This window comes from Danio rerio, chromosome 21 (genome assembly GCF_052040795.2).
Source record: "Danio rerio strain M-AB ecotype USA chromosome 21, GRCz13ab, whole genome shotgun sequence".
NCBI lineage: Eukaryota > Metazoa > Chordata > Actinopteri > Cypriniformes > Danionidae > Danio > Danio rerio.
In genome coordinates, this window is record NC_141041.1 from 51,268,575 (window position 1) to 51,290,147 (window position 21,573).

The following is a 21,573-nucleotide window of genomic DNA, read 5'->3' on the forward strand; positions in this document are numbered from 1 at the left end:
AATGTTATAAAAGGGAAATACTAATCCTTTTAATGCTTTTCTATTTATAGACTTAGATATTACATTTATATAGGCTACATTATATAATCTCCTTTTCTAGCAATGGTTTGCTTTTTGTAAACTTGCATTTGTGAACTATGGAGAATGAAACTTTCGCAAATACATAAATAAATGAATAAATAAATGAATGAATAAATAAATAAATAAATAAATATATATATATATATATATATATATATATATATATATATATATATATATATATATATATATATATACACACACACACACACACACACACACACACACACACACAATACACATACACACAAATTCCTGCATAAGTAAAAAGATAAATATGCAAATTAATACATAAATAAATGTATATATAAATCTACAAATTCCTGCATAAAAACTATAAATAATTAATAGTGCTTACTAATTTATTTGCATATATATTTATTGTTTTATTTATGCAGGAATTTGTGGATTTATTAATTAATTTATATGCATATTTATTTATTGTTTTTGCAGGTTTCGTCCTCCATAGTGAATGTGAAATTCACAAATGAATAAAATTACGTTTAATAAATCAGCACTTAAAGAACAATCTTTGACAAAGTAACCCAAAAAGCCCGTTTATAAGATAAAGAAAATGGTTTTAAAATATTGTGAGCAATGAAGACATACAAAAATAGTGAGTATGTGAATTTAATTTATTAATCTATTTATTTTGGTTTTGTTCCCGTTGCTTGGTTACGCTCCTAATTATCGGAGCACGCCCCTTGTTTACGTCGGCGACTAGTAATTAGTAGCAGAGCTGGTTCGGGCTAGTTATAATGTAGATTTATTTATTACGTGTATTGCTCAAGTATGATAGTCAAAAAATCTACGTCAAGAGTTAAACCCGCGGGCCGTAATGTGACGCCGATGAGAGCCGCTGCGGCCTTCCTCGGTAACAGTATAAATCTGCGTTTACTCAAACTCAGCCATGATCACAGACTACAAATTCATTTCAGTTTTAACCTGCTAGATGTCCAAACGCGGGGCTCTAGACCCAGTCGAAGGGGTAGCAGAGGTTGCCAGCTTTCTAAACTGGAGACAAACAGATGCAGCAAAGACAGGTGGGATCATTCAACAAAAACAACATGTATTAACAACACGCATGTTACCTGTGGAAGGTGATGCTACATCCGGTCACAAAAAAATTCATCAGATGTCATGAGAACAAACATCCCACGAAATCATGCAATCATAAGTTTATAATATTGATATTTAAGATGATAATAATAATAAAACAGTAGGTATTTAATTAAATATAAAAAATGTGTGTGTGTGTTTATATACACACATAGTTTTTTTTTTTTTTAAACATACATTTTTGTTTGTTATTGAACTTAATGTTCTGTTCATTTCAAGTTTCAGAGTAGTGAAGGTAGGTAAAAGATTTCTGAACGGGCAAACGTTGACATCGGGATGCTCTCAGCAGGGAATGTCGACCGCCAGCAGCTCCAAAGACTTCAGCCTGGACTCCACAAGTTGGTTCTGTTCAATGCTTTGAATGCTTGCATTTCTTTCGCGGCCTGTGTAAACCTCTTCTCTGTCGTTGGCCAGGTATGACGATGCCCTCTGGGGTTTCCAGCTTCTTGCTGGATTGTTTGGATGTTGACTCTTCAGCTTCAAATGTGGATTTGACACTCTCGTCTATTGAGGAGTTTCGCAAAGCTGACAATTATGGTATAATGACTGGATATATGGTGGAGAATTCAGACTAAATTAATTCTGACTATTATCATGACAACTAGAGCGCTCTGCAACTCTTACATGGTCGCCCACTAGCTAAGCAGGGCTGGAAGAAAACACATGCACCACATTGCACCGAGTGCATGATAGGACCCAATGTGTGCATCGAAGTGCACGTTAAGATACTCTTGCTCTAAGAAATCTTTACAAAAACCATTTAATTTCTTAAATTTACTAAGTTTCTTATGAAGAATCTTTATCCAGCTCTTTTATATACAACAGAGTTATTTAAGTTTTTCCACTTAAAAATGTCATGTTTAATTTGATATGTTACTTTTCAGTTTGTTTGTTTTTTGTAATTAGTAAATTCATTTAGTTCTGTAAACTAATTGTAAGTGTCTCATCAAAAATTGTGCATAAAATGACCTTAAAGATTCTAAAAACTCTTCATTATAAAAACAGTTTCAGAAATACAGCGCATGACACATCTGGACACACAGTCATAGAACGTTTTGGAGCTTCATATGTGCTAAAGTAAAAATGTGTATTCTTCACAATGGTTTCTTTTTGGGCTGCAAAAAAAATAGAAACAAGAAAATACTACCAAATGTAAGCCAATGTGCATCTCACAGTATAACTTATATACTTATATACTTATTACTATAGTAATGTTATATACTGTTGTATACTGTTTAGTAACGGGCAAAGATTAATCATGATTTAACACAAGTAAAATAAAGGTTTGTTTTTGACAATATATGTGTGTATTATATATATTAATAATGTACACTTGCATAAAAACTAAACAATACATAACAATTTTGTTACATATTTAAATTTAGATATAATTAGTTTCATATACATATATCTAAATATAAAACATTTTGGATGTTATTTTGGATGTGTTTAGTCTTTCTTTCTTTCTTTCTTTCTTTATTTATTTATTTATTTATTTATTTATTTATTCAAACTGTCCTCCGTATTCAGATGAGGGGATCACCTTACATAGTGAGGATCGAACGATTACCAGTGTGAAAAACTCAACTCTCCTTGATGTCAGCCATGCGCAGGATCTATCGTTGCAGCAGCCTCTAAACCTCTCCTCCATTCTCGGTACAACCCTTTCATTTATAGCTGCTATTATTACTGTTAAAAAAGACGGCATTTCACATTACATCTCCAGTGCTGTAGTGACCAAATAAATCCACAATCATTTCTTGCAGAATTATCATTAGAGCCTGATGAAAATAAAGAGGAATCCTTTTCTGTGTCACCAGTTAAGTAAGACCTTTTATTTGTTATATGCCGTTAGGTGCTGATTTTATATTTACATTTAATCAATTAGAAGACATTAAACATCATGCAAAGGATCAGGAATTAATCTCTCAAAAACAGATCATCCAACACATGCAAAATGATCTAGTTTTTGAGGCATAAACCACATAGCTGTATAAATTAGTCCATCAGGGTTAATCTTATTGATAATAGTTTGCTGTTACATAACATCACTGCTCATTTGTAAAAATGCTACTTTGACATTTTTTTATGTGTTTTTGTTTTAGTCGGATTACAATAATGTAGTTTACTCTGCAAAATCTGCTTTTATTACTTGGAGTTGTGGTCTTGTTTTAGTCCCAATAGCTAAAAACTCTTAAACCAAAAAGCTGTTGATTTATAACTTATAAAATAAAGAAAATATTGTCTTGATTTCGGAAATAATTAGTCAAAATTAAGTTTTTCCTTAAAACAAGCTAAATAATCTGCCAATGGGGGAAGCAAAATCTTCCTTTTGAAATAATTTTATTTTGCTTCCCCTATTGGCAGATTATTTAGCTTGTTTTAAGGAAAAACTCACTTCATTTTGTCTCATCATCTCTGAAAACAAGACTATATAATTTGCTCATCTAGAAAATGCATCTTGATTTAAGCATTTGTAGACATTTGGACTAAAACAAGACCAAAACTCTAAGTAAAAATAGCAGTTTTACAGTGTATACATGCAATTTGTGATTTGGAGACTGGTTAAGATGTTCAGTCCACCACTATACTCACCGATACTCGCACAATATCTATACTTTCTAAAGTTATATGTGCATGTTGATCTACCTCTCACAACACAATCGTTTAACTGATATTATGTGTGTGTTGTCAGACTCTCTCCTCCACGCATGCCCTATGACACCTTGGCATCTGATATTGCAGCAGGTACTTGAGTTCTCCTCATACAGTAAACTACGTGGCTTTTTTTCGTATTATCACAAATATTTTCCTGCTATTTCCAGAGTGTGTGTTGAAATCAGCTGAGAGATCGCATGTGGATATAAGTGACCCAATTCTTCCCCCTATTGCTAAAAAGGTAACTAATATGCAGAACTGTATCATGCATGGTTAATGGTTAAGGTTATTTTATGTTGATTTGGCCTAAACTGGAATGATTTACAACTAAATGTATAAGTGGATCCATTATTAATGTTAAGAATAGGAACATTTAATTGTTACTAATTGTTTATCTTGTTAAACCTTTTAAACCACTAACAGAGATGACCTTTTCATAAATACACAGTGCTTAACAAAACCATTTTATTAAACAGTTATATCCATTAAAATCAGAATTTGGTCACCAGCTTGTTGAATAGAAAGACAATACGTTTAAATTCAAAATAATTATTGCGAAATAAAATTACAAACCACAAAATTTCAACTAAATTCTATTATATATGTCTGTTGATTTTTCCTGTTTATTACATTTTTTCTTTCATATTTTTCTTAACATATTAATTTGGGTGTTGTAATTTCTGGACTGTGCTCTTCATTGTTTGTTAGATTAGTCCATCAGTTTGTCTTTGGTACTGACTAATCTAATGTAGATGCATTAATACATTACTGTGAAGCATCCTGTAGAGCACTGGTTCTCAAACTGTGGTACATGTACAACTAGTGGTACACATGCCTCCTTCTAGTGGTACGCGGTAGAATACTGAATAATAAAAAAAAAAATACTCAGTTTTAGGCTAATTTATCTGTATCTGATTCAAATGTGGCGAGACACAGAACAAAGACTTAAGCAACTTTGCCATGCTTGAAGCTAGAATATAGCCTAATTAAAGTTAGCCTCTGTTTGCGGTTAGCACAAACTGCGGTCCACTTAAGATGAGATCTTAAATCTGCACGTATGAATGGATAAATCATGTATGAATTGGTCAAGCAGTGTATTTATGCATGTAATCGCTCACTTTTCTGACACACGTACTGTAAACAAAACGAGCTGGATCTAATTGCTAATGTAAATATGTTTTTCCAGATCATTCATTTTAAAATACAAGGTAATGTTTAGATTTCAAAGATAAACAAATATGTCATGTGTACATGCAACATATTTCAAAATTTATCAAAACGGTTTTACAGTATATATGAATATGATAAAATATAGCCAATATTTATGACGTCCAAGCAACATTTGCAGGTTTTGATAAATAGGTTACTATTTGTTAACTTTAACTACCGCAGTTTTATTTTTACTTTAAGAACAGTAACCTACCATTTTCACTTTTAAAAGCACACTTTAAACATTGACTGTATTTATTTATTTATTTTTACCTGTATGCACAGTAGTTTTAATGTTTAAACTATTAATAATGTTTAAAGTGGCTGACAATAATAATAGGAAGTAATCTGCCTTGTCATTATGGTTATACTCATTCATTCATTTTCTTGTCGGCTTAGTCCCTTTATTAATCTGGGGTAGCCACAGCTGAATGAACCGCCAACTTATCCAGCAAGTTTTTACGCAGCGGATGCCCTTCCAGCTGCAACCCATCTCTGGGAAACATACACACACACACTCACACACTCATACACTACGGACAATTTAGCTTACCCAATTCCCCTATAGCGCATGTGTTTGGACTGTGGGGGAAACCGGAGCACCCGGAGGAAACACACGCAAACGCAGGGAGAACATGCAAACTCCACACAGAAACACCAACTGAGCCAAGGAACGACCCAGCGACCTTCTTGCTGTGAGGCGAACGTGCTACCCACTGCGCTACTGCGTCGCCTATGGTGATACTTGGAGAGACAACTTTTTTCTGAGGTGGTACTTGATAAAAAAAGTTTGAGAACGACTGCTGTAGAGAATATTACTGGAAAGGAGAAATCTGTAAGGGGTCACTCATTTAAGCTCAGCACTGTATATATGGTAGAATAGCCCTACTGTGATTTATTTTTCTCCAATTATTTCCCTCATTATGTTGAACAGATTCAGGAAATGTTCACAGTATTTCCTCTAATATTTGTTCTTTTGGAGAAAGTCTTACTTGTTTATTTTGGCTAGAATAAAAGTAGTTTTTAATTGTTTTAAAGCTGTTTTAAGGTCAATATTATTGGCCCCCTTCAGCGATAAATGTTTTGGATTGCCTACAGAACAAACCACTGTTGTAACTTGGCACCAGTTAATCAGGAAGTGAAGATTTTGTTCTCTTTGACTCGTTGTTTTATGCGATTATTCCTGTTTTGCGCATACATTTATTTGCATCTTTGGATGGAAACATAGCTAATGACTTGCCTAATTACCCTAACTTTACCTGAATTACTCTAGTGAAGCCTTTACATGTCACTTTAAGCTGAACACTAGTGTCTTGAAGAATATCTAGTCTAATATTATTTACTGTCAACATGACAGAGAAAAGAAATCAGCTATTAGAGATGAGTTATTAACACTATCATGATTAGAAATGTGTTGCATGTGTCTCTCTGTTAAACAGAAATTGAGGGAAAATGTGAACTAATTAAAATTTACTGGAGGACTAATAATTCTGACTTTAAATGTGTGTATATATATATATAAAACAAAACATCTCAACATCCACATAATGTGAACATTTTTCCTTTTTAGTGTTTTGCAAGAAAGGAAAAGGAAATGAAACGCAGAAAAGTGACCTTCAGTGATATTGTAAGCATTCAAAATGTGTCAAGCCATAAATGTGATAAAGCGGGCCTGAGAAAATCTGGAGATCTTCCTTCAGCGTCTGTGAAATTCTTCGACTTCGCAAATGACTGTGAGAGACGAGCCTTTTTCCACCGACTGAAGCAAACGTGCTCATTTCAGTTTCCTGCTAAACCGGTAATCTTTTTCTCTTATCCTCATGTTGATGTCTTGCAGTTTAAAGGAGACCTATTGTGCAAAAAGCACTTTTATGTAGGGTTTAAACCCAGTAGTGTGTGTGTGTGTGTGTGTGTGTGAGCAGTGTGTGAGTATCTCCAGCAGCCTTTAATGATAAAGATGAGTGAGTTGTGTTTGTTCTAATCAGACTTGATGCAGAAACACTGTGATTGACATTCTCCTGCTGTACGTGTCATCAGAGGGGGAAAGCCCCGCCCACTAGTGCCCATTTCTCCATCTCATTAGCATAAACAGCAGCCCTGAGTGAGAAGCAGCCGTCTGTCCATTAGCCAATAGAGTGTTTGAGCTGCTGAAGATGATCTCAGCAATGACTAAGAGGATTATAGATGTGGAGTTCTAGATCAACAGAGACAGGAGCCACAGACTGACAGAAGCATCAAGCACACTGAAGCACACACACACACACCTGACCAGCACTCACAACACACGCACTGCTGTTTTACATCTGTCACTATGGTGAGAGCTCCGCCCTCTTCAAATGAGATTATGCTCTTTACAGAAATTAAAGCAGCAGTCAGTTTCAGAGAGCTATAGAACATTATCTGTGTGATATTCTCAGCTCAAACACACACACACACACACACACACACACTAGGGACAGCAGAGATGCATTTACAGCTTGTAAAAAGAGGCAGAATAGGTCTCCTTTAAGAAGAATGAAAGTGTTGTTCTGTGCAGATGCTCTCTATGTGAAGAGGAGCAGTGTCTCCAGCAGAGGGAGAAAGCACACCGTCACACTGACAGCACAGTCTGCAAATAAATCTCCAAATTACAGCACGGTCTGATGACATGCACTTGGTGAATGGGGTTAAAGATTTTGACTGATGAGTCTCCAAAATGAGGAAGCAGGCGAATGAAACCGTCATGTGGAAAATAGGCTTTTATTTTGGAGTCAGTGTCATGAATTAAGATATTTCTACTATAAATGTTTGTCCAAAAAAAATAATAAAAAAATATAAGACTAATAAATATATTTATGTTTGTCTATGAATGTGAAAGATCTTGATGTCTACAGATTAAATGCACACCCTGAAATTACAAACTGATTTTTATTTTAAGAACAGATTTAACTAAGTTTTTCATTTATTTATTTGTTTTTACAAGATGTCTTATTGGACATACAAGGCTGATTTTTGCAGAGTGGGGCGTTTGCTTAAAGATCCTACTCAGTAAAATTAATCTTACAGTAAAACATTATTGGACGATCTCTTTATTTATATATATGAATAAAACTCACTTGAAGAGATATTCAGCAGGGAGGTTTTTTGTTTTTTAAATTGTATTTATTTTGAATGAACTGCAGTTTGCCATCAAAATAACCTTTGTTCCTGATATTGCAATAAATAAAATCATGTTTTTTTGATTGATGCGGATACATCTATATAGCATAATTATTGTGACACTACAACAATATTTTGACATTACTGTGAGGGTAGGTGTTAAAACACAATTGATTGGATAATTTAATAATATAAATAATACTCGGTATAATTACTATTTTTATTTTACTGTGATGGTTTGGGACGTTAATAAAAAACAATTAATGTAAATAAACATAATATAAATAATTCTCCTAACTTTCGGCCGCAGCTGTATCCCTTCTAGCAACAACCCCCAAAACATCAACACAGCCGTTCTGCCCACGTGGTCTGTAAGCAGAAATATCAGCCAATCAGCGGCGCGGAGCGGATAATCGTTGCCAAGCAAGCAGCTCGTGTGACTAATGGCAGTCATATGACTGAGGCTGTAATGGAGTCCGTCCGCGAGAGTCGAGCGCGCCTCGCAAACTGAGCACGAAAAGGACTTTATTGTCATTTTGAGGGTCAGTTATCATGGCCCCCACATTATTTCATAAACTTTTCAACAAGAAGAACCCGCTTTCTCCGCCCGCGAGATGCAGCAGAGAGGACACGGTGTTCAGGTACGTGTCGAGCGCTTCCGCAGAGCCTAAAACAGATGAAACCCACTGGAGTCTGTCAGGAGTTTATTTACGAGTTTCTCTGACTGTGTTACGCCTACAGCCGTGTTTGTTTACAGTTGTGTAAGTTAAGGCTTTCCTTGGTTGTTTAGCATTATGCTAACTGTGTCAGGCAAACCTCTGCTAACTTAGTGTTTCGGGTTTAATGTGTGGATGTTTATCGTGAACTAATGTTTTATTTTCTGATATATATTAAGTGTTTGTGAAATACTCCACTAAACGCTGGAGATCTGGGGCCTGTTTCAGTAAGGAGGTTCAAACAACTCGGAGTTTAAACTTGAACTCTGAGTTGATTTACCGAGAGATTAAAAACTCTGAGTTTTTGGTTTCAGAATAGCTGATCTGAGTTGGGTCAATCAACTTTGAGTAGACCAACTCAGAGTTAAGCGCGCACACCGTGACTATAAAAAGGCATTATCAATGGAGCGCAGACATTACGAGTGACTATGGCAACATCTTAAAAAAAGAGATCACCTTTTCTTTCTCCAGCTGAACTTGATCTGCTCATGCAAAGTTATAGCAAATAAGAGTGTATATATTTAAAAAGAAGCAGCCATCAGTGAAACAGAGATAGTTAGCATGGGAAAACAGCTGCTCAAGTTAATGCGTAATTTTTAATTTAAAGTATTTAAACATTTAAGTATAATAAAATAAGTAATGTAATGTGTGACGTTTATACTTTTTTTCTAAACTTTTATACACGTTTATCAGTTTTAATAGATTTAACAGTGCACTTGCGTGTCTGCCTTTTTATTGATCAAGTAATAGAGGTTGATATAACATTAAGAAGGTAAGCAGTGCTAAAAATAATTTTTAGACAGAATAATAATCCCATTAATCTAGTAAGTACATGTCGAAGGTTAAGCTAAATATTTATGGAAAAAAGGACAACCTTGTACGTGACTTTGTTCTGTGTGTGACAAAAATGTAGGCAATAGCTGTGTTTCCATCAAAATACAGGCTATTACATAAATTTGTACAAAACTGGAATAACGCCTAAAAGATGCGAATAAAGCAGCGTTTTTATCCAACGAGTCAAAGAGAACACAATCGTCACTTCCTGATTAACTTGCGGCAAATATCAACAGTAAAAACAGAATTTACTGCCGTAGAATAAGCTGCGTAAATGAATTTTTATTTAATACTTGCGCCTCAGAAGACAATTGACACACAATGAACACGTGGGGGCGTTTGAAGTCAGACGCGGGGACTCTTGACACGCTCCAGACGCTTGGAGGTAATTAATAATATACACTAATACTGAAACAGTTAAGGCAATTTAGAATGACTAAAACAACATTTAAGATGTTCTACAGTGTGCCCAGTCTGCTGGTTTGTCCATTTACTCACATTTTCATCATCATCTCTAACAAACTTTTTTTTAATGTACATACTGTAATTTGTTAAGTGCACTTCATAGTTTATGCGCATCTTTTCTTATCAAATAAAAGTTTAACCTACTCAGTTATGCACATGTTTTATTATGCATATTTTCAAAAGTTATGTGAATCATGACGTTTCCATCAATCGTTTTTATAGCCATCTCCAAAATGAGCTCTAAAATAGGTGTGTGGAAATGTAAGGCTCAGGCGAGAAATACGTTTCATCTTTAAAAAAGGGGAGGAGACCGACAGAAACTCAGAGTTTAGAGAATAAAACCTGCTCCGGACCAGGTTAGATTCACAGAGTATGTTACCACAGTAACTGACTCTGAGTTAAAGTTACCTCTCTTTCAGAAACAGGCTTGACTTACCCTGATTTCTTGAGTTTAACAAACCTGCCATTTTGAAACGGAAAACCCAGAGTTTCTCTCATTTCAGGGTTAAAATACTCTGAGTTTTCACTTAACCTCCTTTCTGAAACAGGCCCCTGCAGTATTTGGTGGTGAATAATGCATCTCGGGTTTGCGTGGTGCGCGCGACCTGCACGTGATCGTGTCATCAAACATACTTCATGCTTTCAGTTCCACTGCGTTCATTTGCGGTTCTCACGGACTCGTTCCTGCTGATTCAGACTTGAAGCGATAGTTCACCTAAAAATGTACATTTTCCATTAATTTACTCACCTGCAGTTCATTCAAGATGTTTTCTTCAGTGGCGCAATACAGAAGATTACGTGCATAATCTGTTGTTGTTGGTGATTCTTATAATGGCAGTGAATACACTGATCGGTGTTTAGATTAAAATTAAACACATACAAACGAGTCTAAATCAATAACCCTGGCTCCTATTGAGGTAAAGTTTTGTTTCTATTCCCACATTCAGACTTTTACCTTCTTGATGTATTTTTAGAAGCGTTTTTTTTAAAATACTAAACCATGAAATCATCATCAGCCAATGACCATTCCAGTGCAACATTGATCACAGTCAATTAAATAGGACTAATGTGCTTTGAAGTCTGATTTGCTTGCAATTTCAGACCCAGTAAAGTATCTAAAAAACCTGTCTCCATTCACTGCCATTTACATTAATCACTAAGGACCATGGATTCAGCTCAAAATCTTTTTTTAAATATTTGACTGAAAAAAAGTAATCCTGGATCTGACCTCTGGGTGAGTAAATAAACAGGATGTTTTCATATGGGTGAATTACCCCTTTAAATACGCTTCTGCCACTGGTCATCGCACTTGTGGCAGAGCTCTTTTGTAGCTTGTTTTGAGAGATTCATTTGAGTTAACTGTTATGCATCCTTTCTATTTATACTTTGAATAATATCTGATATTGCAACTGCATGCTGCAACACCCAATAGAGGTAAAGTTGGTTTTATATTCACACATTCAGTCTTTCTCCTTAATAATAGAATTTCAGAAAAATATTATTTGCGAATTCTTAATAGAATACTCATTTTAGCAGCCGATGACTATTAAAGTACAACATTGTTCACAGTCAATTAAATAGCGCTAATGTTGTTTTGAAGTCAAGCTTGCATGCTAATTCAGACGAATATTCAAAGTAACATAGGTAAACAATATAAGGGCCATTAAATAAACCAATGTGCGAATATAAAATGAACTTTACCTCAATCATCACTCACAGAGATTCTCCTGGCAATAGGAAACTTTGCAAGTACACATCCTCTTAAGCTAACTCTATTCAAGCGTATTTAAATTATGCTTTTCACTATAATTATCATTCCAACATATCGTATTACATTACAAGTCAAATTCAGAAAAGTTAAGGAGTCGTGTATAGGTTAACAAAGTATATAAACAAAGTTAACTTGCAGCTATGCAGTAGTGTCATTCCAGAAATGGTGATGTCTATAGGCATACAATAAATGTTTAATCAGGTGTATTAAGTTTTAACTAACCTCACAGTCTACCAATACTTTAAGAATTAGATGACATGCAGTTGCAATGTAACCTTTATTTAATCAACTAAACTCGTTAATGGGACCTTTATAATTAAGAGATACCAACATGCTTTCCTGTCAGATTATAAGTCAATCTGTTGTCTTCAGATATGCTGGTGTCATGCTGAAGTATTATAATTCCATATGGGCTCCAGCACAGATATACACTAATGAAGGGTGTAGGTGAAGTGTTGTTGACCGTAATCTTGCTTTAGACATGTTGTATTGGTCTCGGCACATGCTTTCTCAAGCAGCAGTTCAGTGCTCCCTTAGTGCAACTAATGTTGAGTGTGTAAAGTGACCTTTTGACCTCACGATGACCCCATCCTGCCCTCTCCTTGCTCATGGAGATATTCAGCTGTATATGTAGCTGGTGTTTACATTAGTTTACAGTTTATTTGAGGCTGATTTGGGTTACATTTTTGTCTTAATTTAATTTTCCATCTGCTAACAAGCCCAGAATCAGCTGTTTTTTATTGAAAAGATTAACAGTTTATGCTTGGAATTAAAAAAATGACAATTCAATGTTTGTGTTTTCTGTTGCAAACATTTGTAAACATTGCTATTACCGTTGGAGGGATAGTACACCCAAATATTAAAATTTTTTGACTCTCCCTCCGCTTGCTTCAAACCTTTAGAGTTTGAATGATGGAAAGTAGCAGCCATTGACTTCCATAGTGTTTTTTCATACTATAGAATTCAATGGTTGCTACATTCGTCACAATTTCTTGTTTTATGTTTTGTGCACTTCAGCTCATTTTGGAAGGGCACTTTATATCCAAGACTAAAAATGGCATATGCACTGCACAGGTTGTGCCCTATGTGTGCACGTGCCTGTTGCGGATGCACCCATTATCGACGATATATTGTGCAGCCCTAGTCTGGATGTTATTGTCAAGTCACAGGCGGTCAGCATTCAGGACCTCAGATAGCAGAGCGGGCAGATGCATGCGTGACCCACTCAGGAGAACCAAAGCCTGCTCACATTTCCTCCTCTTTGGAAGGACAGCTCGTTCTTGATTGAGCCAGAAGCTTTTGTGTGCTCTGCTGCTCTTGACCCAAACCTGGAGACCCGCCACCTCGCGCCATCCTTACACACACGTCACACACACACATGAAGATGATCTTTCCCCAAAATGTATGTATTTTTGAAAATATCAGGTAATTAGTGGTAGGGCTGCACAATATTTTAGCAAAATTATCGTTATGGTCTTTCAGAGGTCGCCACAGCGGATGTTATGTTTTGCACAGCAGATGCCCCTCCAGCTGCAACCCAGTATTGGGAAACACCCACACACTTATACACCATGCACAATTTCAAGGCTCATTCATATTGTTTTAAAGACTAAATGTTTGTACCTGGACAGTTTTTAGTCTGAATTAATTAGATCTGAAAAAATATTTATTACCGGTTTATTTTAATGTTGTTAAGCATAGAGGAAATCTAGGGAACTGTTATATTGTAAGAGAAATTGTCAACAACGATATTGCATATTTTTCCAGTATCGTGTAGCCGTATGGACTAAAACTACACCTAGATTACAATTTAATGGCTTGCTTACTTTTTTAATAATGTCAAATTAGTTGTGTAGCCATATTCCATTAACTCAGAAGGGTGTGTCACATTTCACACTCACATGATCCATTAGTAGTGCAAGAATGACACATCCTGACAGTAAAGCACATTGTCATGATTCACTTATAATTATGATTCACTCGCTCTTGAGTTTCATTGCAGGAACAGACACTTGGTGACGGCAGCAATAAAAAGTGGAATTTACTGGCTAATTCCTGCTCTGTAGTGAGTTTAGATGAACGAGTGAACGAGGAGCAATGTTTACTTAAAAGTGCTAAACAATGCACTGACACAATATGTTTAATTAATTGATACATAAATAGATGGTATGTGGCTTAGGTAATTTCAAAGAAATCACTATAGAAATAGTTTTACTTGTCAATTTACAACCCTTGAATGAAATGGTCTGTTTTTACCTTATTTGGAAGAGTTGTGAATATTAATGAGCGGCTCGTGTGATTGGCATACATGATTGGCTTACCCTGACATATGCCTTATGCAAAGTCACGTTAGCTAGGAGCAAGTGAGTTCACTCACAGACCGATCAGTAGGTTCTTGAATTGTGTTGTGTATAAATTATAGGATAAATTATAATTCTGTCTGAAATAATGGAATGACAGATCTAAACTCAAGGCAAGGCAAGGCAGGTTTATTTAAATAGCACATTTCATACACAGTGGCAATTCAAAGTGCTTTACATTAACAAGAATTAAAGAAACAAGTAAAATAAAAATAAAAACAAATAATAAAAATGCGTAAAAAAGCATAAAAACGGGTAAAATGTGATATAAAAGAATGAAGAAGAGAAAAACATGATAGTGCAAGAGTTTCTCAGTTTTATTTTGTAGGTTTAATGCATTTGATAGCACGGGCAGGAATTGATATCAGCCTCTGCGTAAACTGATCCTCAGAGGTGTGAACCTACACTGGTCTCATGGTTCAGTTCAGTTACGATCATCATGCCATTGATTCGGTTCAGTATGATGTCAGGGTGCATTGATGATGCTTTTCATTTTCAATTAAAGTTTACTTCAGCACAACATTTCTTGTATTAAAATGTGTAAATATATTTATATTTGTATTATTTTGTAATACAGTTTGTTCTTTTAACACAAAGTCTGATATATGACCTGTACCTTTAAAAACTCAAGTACATGCACAGAATAACATGAGAATTCATTGCAAATATAAAAATCCCGCTCCCGTAAATTGTGCACTGTTTCTGTGTTAAGTAGTTGGAGTGGTTTAATTACTTGTGCTTGTGGAAAAGACAACAGCCAGTCAGAGTCAGAATATCTGCTGATGGTTTCACTCATTCGTAGTGTTTTAAAGACTAAATGTTTTGCAGTTTGACGCTGTTTTTTTATTTATTTATTTTTTACATAAACTGTTGTTTTTATGTTCAAATTTTGCATTGTAAGAAATTTTAAAGCAATACTAATCAACAATATTGCACTTTTCCAACATGCAGCTTAAACAGCATCACATTTTCCCCCTGTTGTATCCTCTTAATTGTCATCGTGCTTTTTCAGTTATGATATATATTATATGCACATGATGTATAGTTTAAGATGCGTTTAGATGCAGATGAAAGAAGCAAGTTATTACAAATGTATTAAAACGTTCCACTTGTGGAATGGTGTCAAATAAGCCGTTCATTTGACCATTTTGCCTTTTATGCAAAACTCACTTTTATAAGGGATTTAAACACAGTTGTGTGGCAACAGTGAATAAATATCTCCAGCCTGTAATGGTAAACGTTTATTAATTGCATTTGTTCTATTCAGACTTGATAAACACAATGCTTCTAATGATTCCCTTTGTACGAGTCATCAGAAGCAAAAGCCCCTCCCACTAGTGTAGGGATGGGTAGCAAAACTTGGTGCTTTATCGGTATAGAACAATTCTACATTACAAAAGACAGAAGCATTGATAAGCTCTGACGTTAATTATTGCTGAATAAACATTATTTACAGTACCATAATTTACCTGACCAGCCTTTTCTAATTTATGATATTTTATATTCACAGTTGGTAATCTCGCATGAGAAATGCTCATGTTTTCAGCGAGTGTGTCAAGTATAAAAGTCTTTGCAGAGTGAACCGAATGGGTTGTATTTCCTGACAGCGACAGTGCCCATTGCAACAACACAAGTTGTTTTCTTGTGCAAGCGCAAACTCAAGCAATCTGGCTAAGTGGAAGTAGTTTTCATAGGTCCATTATTTGCAGTAAGACAAATGAAAAGTTTTTGCCTAGCTACTAATGGTAACGTTACACCATCCACATACTTATGCCAGAAGTCAATTGCCTAAATGAACATTGATAGTTAAATAAACACACACATTTGGTTACAATGAAAACCGCATTTTTTCTGCAGTAGCCTAAATAAATCTTAAACATTAAAAATGCTTGACATCAGCTGTATTTATGAATATAGCCTAGCCTAATAATAAACTGTTTATTAATAAATTGTATAAAAAAATATTTTACATTGCAAGATGCTCCAGAACTGTATTAAAACATGGTTAACTCATTTATGTGAATGTGTTAATGAAAAATCATGAACATTATCTCATTTAACTGCATTTTGCAACTCAAAGAGGATATTTTTAACTGCAGGGAGCTCAATAAACCAAGAAAAACCCCGACTTCTGCCAGAGAAGCCAAACATGCTGGTTTTTCTCTACATTCTTTTACAGGAAAAAATATTTATTTGTTTTACAATTATTGGTTTTATTTTATTTTACATTAAAAACGTGATCATAAAATAAAGCGTAGTTAATTCTGTTTAATCAGTTTGTCATTTTTTTCGTTAAAATAAGTACCGATAAGAGAATCGTTAATGTACTGAACCGACAAGTGGTATTGATAAAAGTAGTAATACAGTCAAAACCTTAACGATACCCATCCCGATACTAGTGACAATCTCTTTAGCATCTTCTTTTCGGCATTTCTAGCTCCACCCCCTTTTTAAAGAAAGAGCACAATCTCATTTGCATTTAAAGCGACAGTCACTAATACGCCACAATTAGTATCAAAGCCTGAAAGGGTCAGTTTCAGAGAGCTGGAGAAGATTATCTGTGTGCTAATCTCAGCTCAAACACACAAGAGAGAGACGGCAGAGACGCGTTTTACAGCTTGTAAAACAGGGCAGAATAGGTCTCTTTTAAAACAAAATGTTCAGAAGAATAAAAAATAATGTGAAAAGGATATGGGTAGTTGACATGAGCCGTAACAAGTGCAGTTAACCAGCAGTGAGATAATTCAAGCGTTGTTGATCAGGTTAAACTACTGAAGCGGGCTCCAGACTTGTTAAAGGTGAAACGCTGTGTGTGTGGTGACGTATGTCTGTGGTCAGCAGCTGTGCTTCGTCTATAATCGTCCTCCGCAGCCGGCGCGGGTACAGGAATGTGGGCTGGAAACATTCCCAGCGCATGGCTAGCGGACAGGAACTGCGTCACGCTCTGGAGAGCTTCTTTATGTAAGGGCGAGCGCTAAACACACACACTCTCCCTGACCTGCTCAGACGGTCAGAAGTGTGTGTGTTGGAGAGCACGCATCTGCCTCTCCATGCCCACATCAGAGCGTGTGTGTGTGTCCGGCGCTGCCCGGCTCGGCCTGGAGCTCACCTGACAGTCTGAGGCTGAATGTAGTTCTGTGCTATTGTTAGCAGCGCGGATGGGGAAGAGCTGCGCTTCAGCCGCTCAGATGACCAGGTATCTGACTTCGGTGTGTGTGTGTGTTGCTAGAGCTGCTTGTGTGTGTGTGTGTCTGTCTGTCTGTCACTGTGTGTGCTCCTGGAGCTTGTGTGTGTGTGTTGCTGGAGCTTACTGTGAGCCGTAAACACATTTTAAACATGCTATATTTGTAAAAGCATTTGAACTATCAGGCATGTTTGATTTGATTGTGTCTGCTTTAATTCTGTGAGAAACTTCAAGCTAGATGTTTATATTAAATGAATTATTTAATCAAAATACAGTTTGTAATTTTAGTAAAAATACACTTTAAAAGTGTAATTTATATTTGTGATATCCTTTTTTCTCAGCATAATAATAGCCAGAAGCTGACCTTGGTTAAACGCACACAAACAGTCAAACAGAGAGGCGTAATGATGGTGCTCAGTCTTCTGACACAGGAGATTACGCTCCGCATCTGTGCTCACTGTGAGGATTATGGTCTAGATGTAGTCGGAATGTTGGCTGTGCTTTCACATTTTCACGACTGTGTGTGTATGTGTACACTTAGTCTTACTGCTATTAATACAAATACATTGCTGTTGTAGTTTGTGATTGGCTGTTTTAGTTTTGTCCAGAAGGGGTGATCTTCCATTCTGCGCTGGTTTCCTCCTGCTGAAATAAGTCTATTTATTTACTTTCTAGTATTGTATAGAATATTTTTGAGATCCGGTGTTATGAAGAGGGCATTTCTGTATGCAGAAAATAATTTGAATTTGTTTATTAATCAGCAGCACGGTGGCACAGTGGGTAGCACATCCCCTCACAGCAGGAAGGTCTCTGGTTCGAGTCCCGGCTAGGTCAGTTGGTGTTTCAGTGTGGAGTTTGCATGTTCTCTCATGTTGGCGTGGGTTTCCTCCAGGTGCTCTGGTTTCCCCCACAGTCCAAACACATGCGCTATAGGGGAACTGATCAACTAATTTGGCAATAGTGAATGTGTGCAAGAGTGTGTGGGTGTTTCCCAGTGCTAGAAAGGCTTCCACTGCGTAAAAAGTCGTCCTCTATAAGTTGGCGGTTCATTCTGCTGTGATGACCCCTGATTAATAAAGGGACTAAGCTGAAAAGAAAATGAATGAGTGTTTAATAATCGAGTGTATTTTTGATTAATTTTTTAATCACAATGGGAACACAACTTCACCAGATGGCTTCAATAGCTCTATTTAGTAAGTGTTCGGGTACACAAATTTAATAATCAATTGTGTGCATGCAGTGAAGTTATTCTCAGATGTTTAGACGGTGCCAAAGACTCTTATTTCTATGGAGTGTTCCAGTAAATACCTCTGGTGTGTGCGTGTTGGATAGTAGGTCATTCACATCGACCATGTTGTTTGTCTTGATTCATGATGGTGTGATCAGTGTCTGGATGAGTGCAGTGTTCAGCAATGTGAGCTGTAAGCAGCCTCGCTTGCCATCTTTCTTCACCTGCGCTGAGGGAGAGCACAGAAATAACCATGCGCTCGCTGCCTGTATCCATGCTGACCCAAATGATGGCCCTGTGTTTGGGGTTTAAAGATCTGTGATTGGCCCTGTCTGCGTTTGGGGTTTAAGAGTTGTGATTGGCCCTTTGTTTGGGGTTTAAAGAGCTGTGATTGGCCCTGTGTTTGAGGTTTAAAGTGCTGTGATTGGCCCTGTCTGCGTTTGGGGTTTAAGAGTTGTGATTGGCCCTTTGTTTGGGGTTTAAAGAGCTGTGATTGGCCCTGTGTTTGAGGTTTAAAGTGCTGTGATTGGCCCTGTGTTTGAGGTTTAAAGAGCTGTGATTGGCCCTGTCTGCATTTGGGGGTAAAGAGCTGGGATTGGCCCTTTGTTTGGGGTTTAAAGAGCTGTGATTGGCCCTGTCTGTGTTTGGGGATTAAAGAGTTGTGATTGGCCCTTTGTTTGGGGTTTAAAGAGTTGTGATTGGCCCTGTGTTTAGGGTTTAAAGAGCTGTGATTGGCCCTGTGTTTGTAGTGTTAAGAGCTGTGATTGGCCCTGTGTTTGGGGTTTAAAGAGCTGTGATTGGCCCTGTGTTTGGGGTTTAAAGAGCTGTGATTGGCCCTGTGTTTGAGGTTTAAAGAGCTGTGATTGGCCCTGTCTGCGTTTGGGATAAAAAGAGTTGTGATTGGCCCTGTCTGTGTTTGGGGTTTAAGAGTTGTGATTGTCCCTGTGTTTGGGGTGTAAAGAGTTGTGATTGGCTCTGTGTTTGGGGTGTAAAGAGTTGTGATTGGCTCTGTGTTTGGGGTGTAAAGAGCTGTGATGTTATAGGTGTTTTACTCTTGTGCATGTGTGTTTTCCTCAGCTGGTCGTCCCCAGAGCTGGAGCCCAGTCAGATCCGGCTGATCGTCTACCAGGACTGCGAGCGGCGTGGACGAAATGTCCTCTTTGACTCGGATGCCAGAAAGAGAAGCACAGAAGATGGCCCGGCTACAGTGAGTGTTCTCTGTGTGTGTGTGTGTGTGTGTGTGTGTGTGTGCGGGTGTGAATGTATGTATGTTAGGGCTTTTGAGACTCATCAGGAGTCGGGACATGCCTGTATAACCACATGGCTATGATTCGGGTATTACAGAAGGTGGTGAATTATCATCACACTGCTGATGTCCTTATTTCTCAAAATCTCACAGAACTGTTTTCTAGTATGTTGGGGTAGGTTCTTAGAAAATACAGTTTGTACAGTTTAAAAATTATGGACAATGTCTAATTCACAAAAAATAACATGTATGAGAGAGCCAGAGACCTTATTTATTAATTAATTAATTTATTTGTTTATTTATTTTATCCTATCATTGAATCTAATTATTATGTAAATGTCTAAACTTTATATTTTATTAGTTTTACAATAATTATTATTTAGTATTAATATCAATATTAATAATGTCAACTTTTCAGAAATAATAAATCAAAATTAAATAAGATTTTTGTTAAAACAGGCAAAATAATCATATATATATATATATATATATATATATATATATATATATATATATATATATATATATATATATATATATATATATATATATATATATATATATATATATTTATACAGTGCTTGTACCTGGAAACCGTGTCGTTACACTTAACAAGCAGATAATGAATCATTGGAGGATGACTTGTGTTGCCTGTTATTTGTTTTCATTTATTTGAACTTTGAATAAGAACGATATAATGAAATAATTTATTTCAAAGCAGTTCCATGTTAATAAACAGGAAACGAACTGTTGTAATGTTGCGTAGTAAATGAATGCGTTATGAAATCAGTTTGGTTCTGCTATAATGCAGAAGGCAGCAGGGACATTCAGCTCAAGGGTTTCTAAAGTGCTTTTAGACACACCAAAGCAACACCAACTCCTTCACTGCAAGAATGCTTTTCTTAAAAAAATGCTTGTTTTATTTTTAGTCTAAAATATCTACAAACTCATTAATCAAGAAGCATTTTCTAGACAAGCAACAAATATTGTCATTTTTAGAAATTAGTCAAAAGTGAGTTTTTCCTTTAAAAAAGTACAATAATCTTGTTTTCACTTTGAACATAATTTACTTTCACCTTTGTCAGATTATTTAGCTTCTTTTAATGACAATAGACTATATTTGTTGCTTGTCTACAAAATGCTTCTTGATTTGAGAATTTGTTGATATTTAGACTATAAACAAGACAAACTCTCCTTTTTTGCAGTGTCCGTGTGACAGAAATGGGGGTGAACTGTTGAGTAAATGTGGCTCAGTGGATTCACAATTCCTCTGGCCAATAAGGTGCTGTAATTTACCTTGTTAGAAAGAGGAAACACCGTTGAATGTGTGCTGTGCTGGTCTCGGTCATGAGGTGTGCATGTTTCAGCTGGTGTACAGGCTGATGAATGTGTAATGTGTGAAGGTGAGATCTGGAGATGGCTGATATGGAGCCGAGCTGCAATCACATGATGCTTTTGGCAGAGGATACTGTTTCACGAGAGAGAGACACAGACGGAGAGAGAGAGAGAAATATGTTCTTATTTGTTTGTTATTTTATTTAGATCTTTCTATTATTGTATTCCT

At 36.2% G+C, this 21,573-nt stretch overlaps 3 protein-coding genes across 11 annotated transcripts in view; all 3 read left to right on the forward strand.

The window, feature by feature from the left end:
• The window catches only part of ddx46 (DEAD (Asp-Glu-Ala-Asp) box polypeptide 46), an 800,847-nt gene that overhangs the window by 510,116 nt on the left and 269,158 nt on the right, over window positions 1-21,573 (forward strand). The gene's annotated exons all lie outside the window — the stretch shown is intronic.
• Window positions 794-7,894, forward strand: LOC137488852 (uncharacterized). Of its 6 annotated transcripts, none has more exons than XM_087301999.1 (10): window positions 794-955; window positions 1,019-1,124; window positions 1,420-1,538; window positions 1,615-1,737; window positions 2,731-2,856; window positions 2,967-3,024; window positions 3,896-3,948; window positions 4,026-4,099; window positions 6,638-6,865; window positions 7,604-7,894. In XM_087301999.1, exons 1-10 carry the CDS (start codon window positions 874-876, stop codon window positions 7,616-7,618), a joined length of 984 nt encoding a protein of 327 aa, XP_087158125.1. In that variant the 5' UTR covers window positions 794-873; the 3' UTR covers window positions 7,619-7,894. The 6 variants fall into 6 exon arrangements, with proteins under 6 accessions (XP_087158125.1, XP_087158126.1, XP_087158127.1 ...); XM_087302000.1 differs by having other exon boundaries at window positions 1,426-1,538; XM_087302001.1 differs by having other exon boundaries at window positions 1,034-1,124.
• Window positions 8,648-21,573, forward strand: part of fnip1 (folliculin interacting protein 1) — a 43,587-nt gene continuing 30,661 nt past the window's right edge. For 2 of the 4 annotated variants that reach the window (XM_087299215.1, XM_087299217.1), the window contains exons 1-2: window positions 17,336-17,547; window positions 19,841-19,970. In XM_087299215.1, coding sequence (XP_087155341.1) covers window positions 17,510-17,547; window positions 19,841-19,970 — 168 coding nt within the window. In that variant the 5' untranslated portion in view covers window positions 17,336-17,509. Of the gene's footprint in view, window positions 8,847-17,335; window positions 17,548-19,840; window positions 19,971-21,573 lie in introns of those variants that run through there. The other 2 variants (XM_087299216.1, NM_001127465.2) reach the window with 2 other exon arrangements.

Coding starts and splice junctions, on each gene's coding strand:
- LOC137488852 (XM_087301997.1), top strand. CDS start 874: ATGATAGTCAAAAAATCTACGTCAAGAGTTAAACCCGCGGGCCGTAAT. Junction 2,857..2,966: donor AAACCTCTCCTCCATTCTCG/GTACAACCCTTT, acceptor CATTTCTTGCAG/AATTATCATTAGAGCCTGAT. Junction 4,100..6,637: donor TTCCCCCTATTGCTAAAAAG/GTAACTAATATG, acceptor TTTCCTTTTTAG/TGTTTTGCAAGAAAGGAAAA.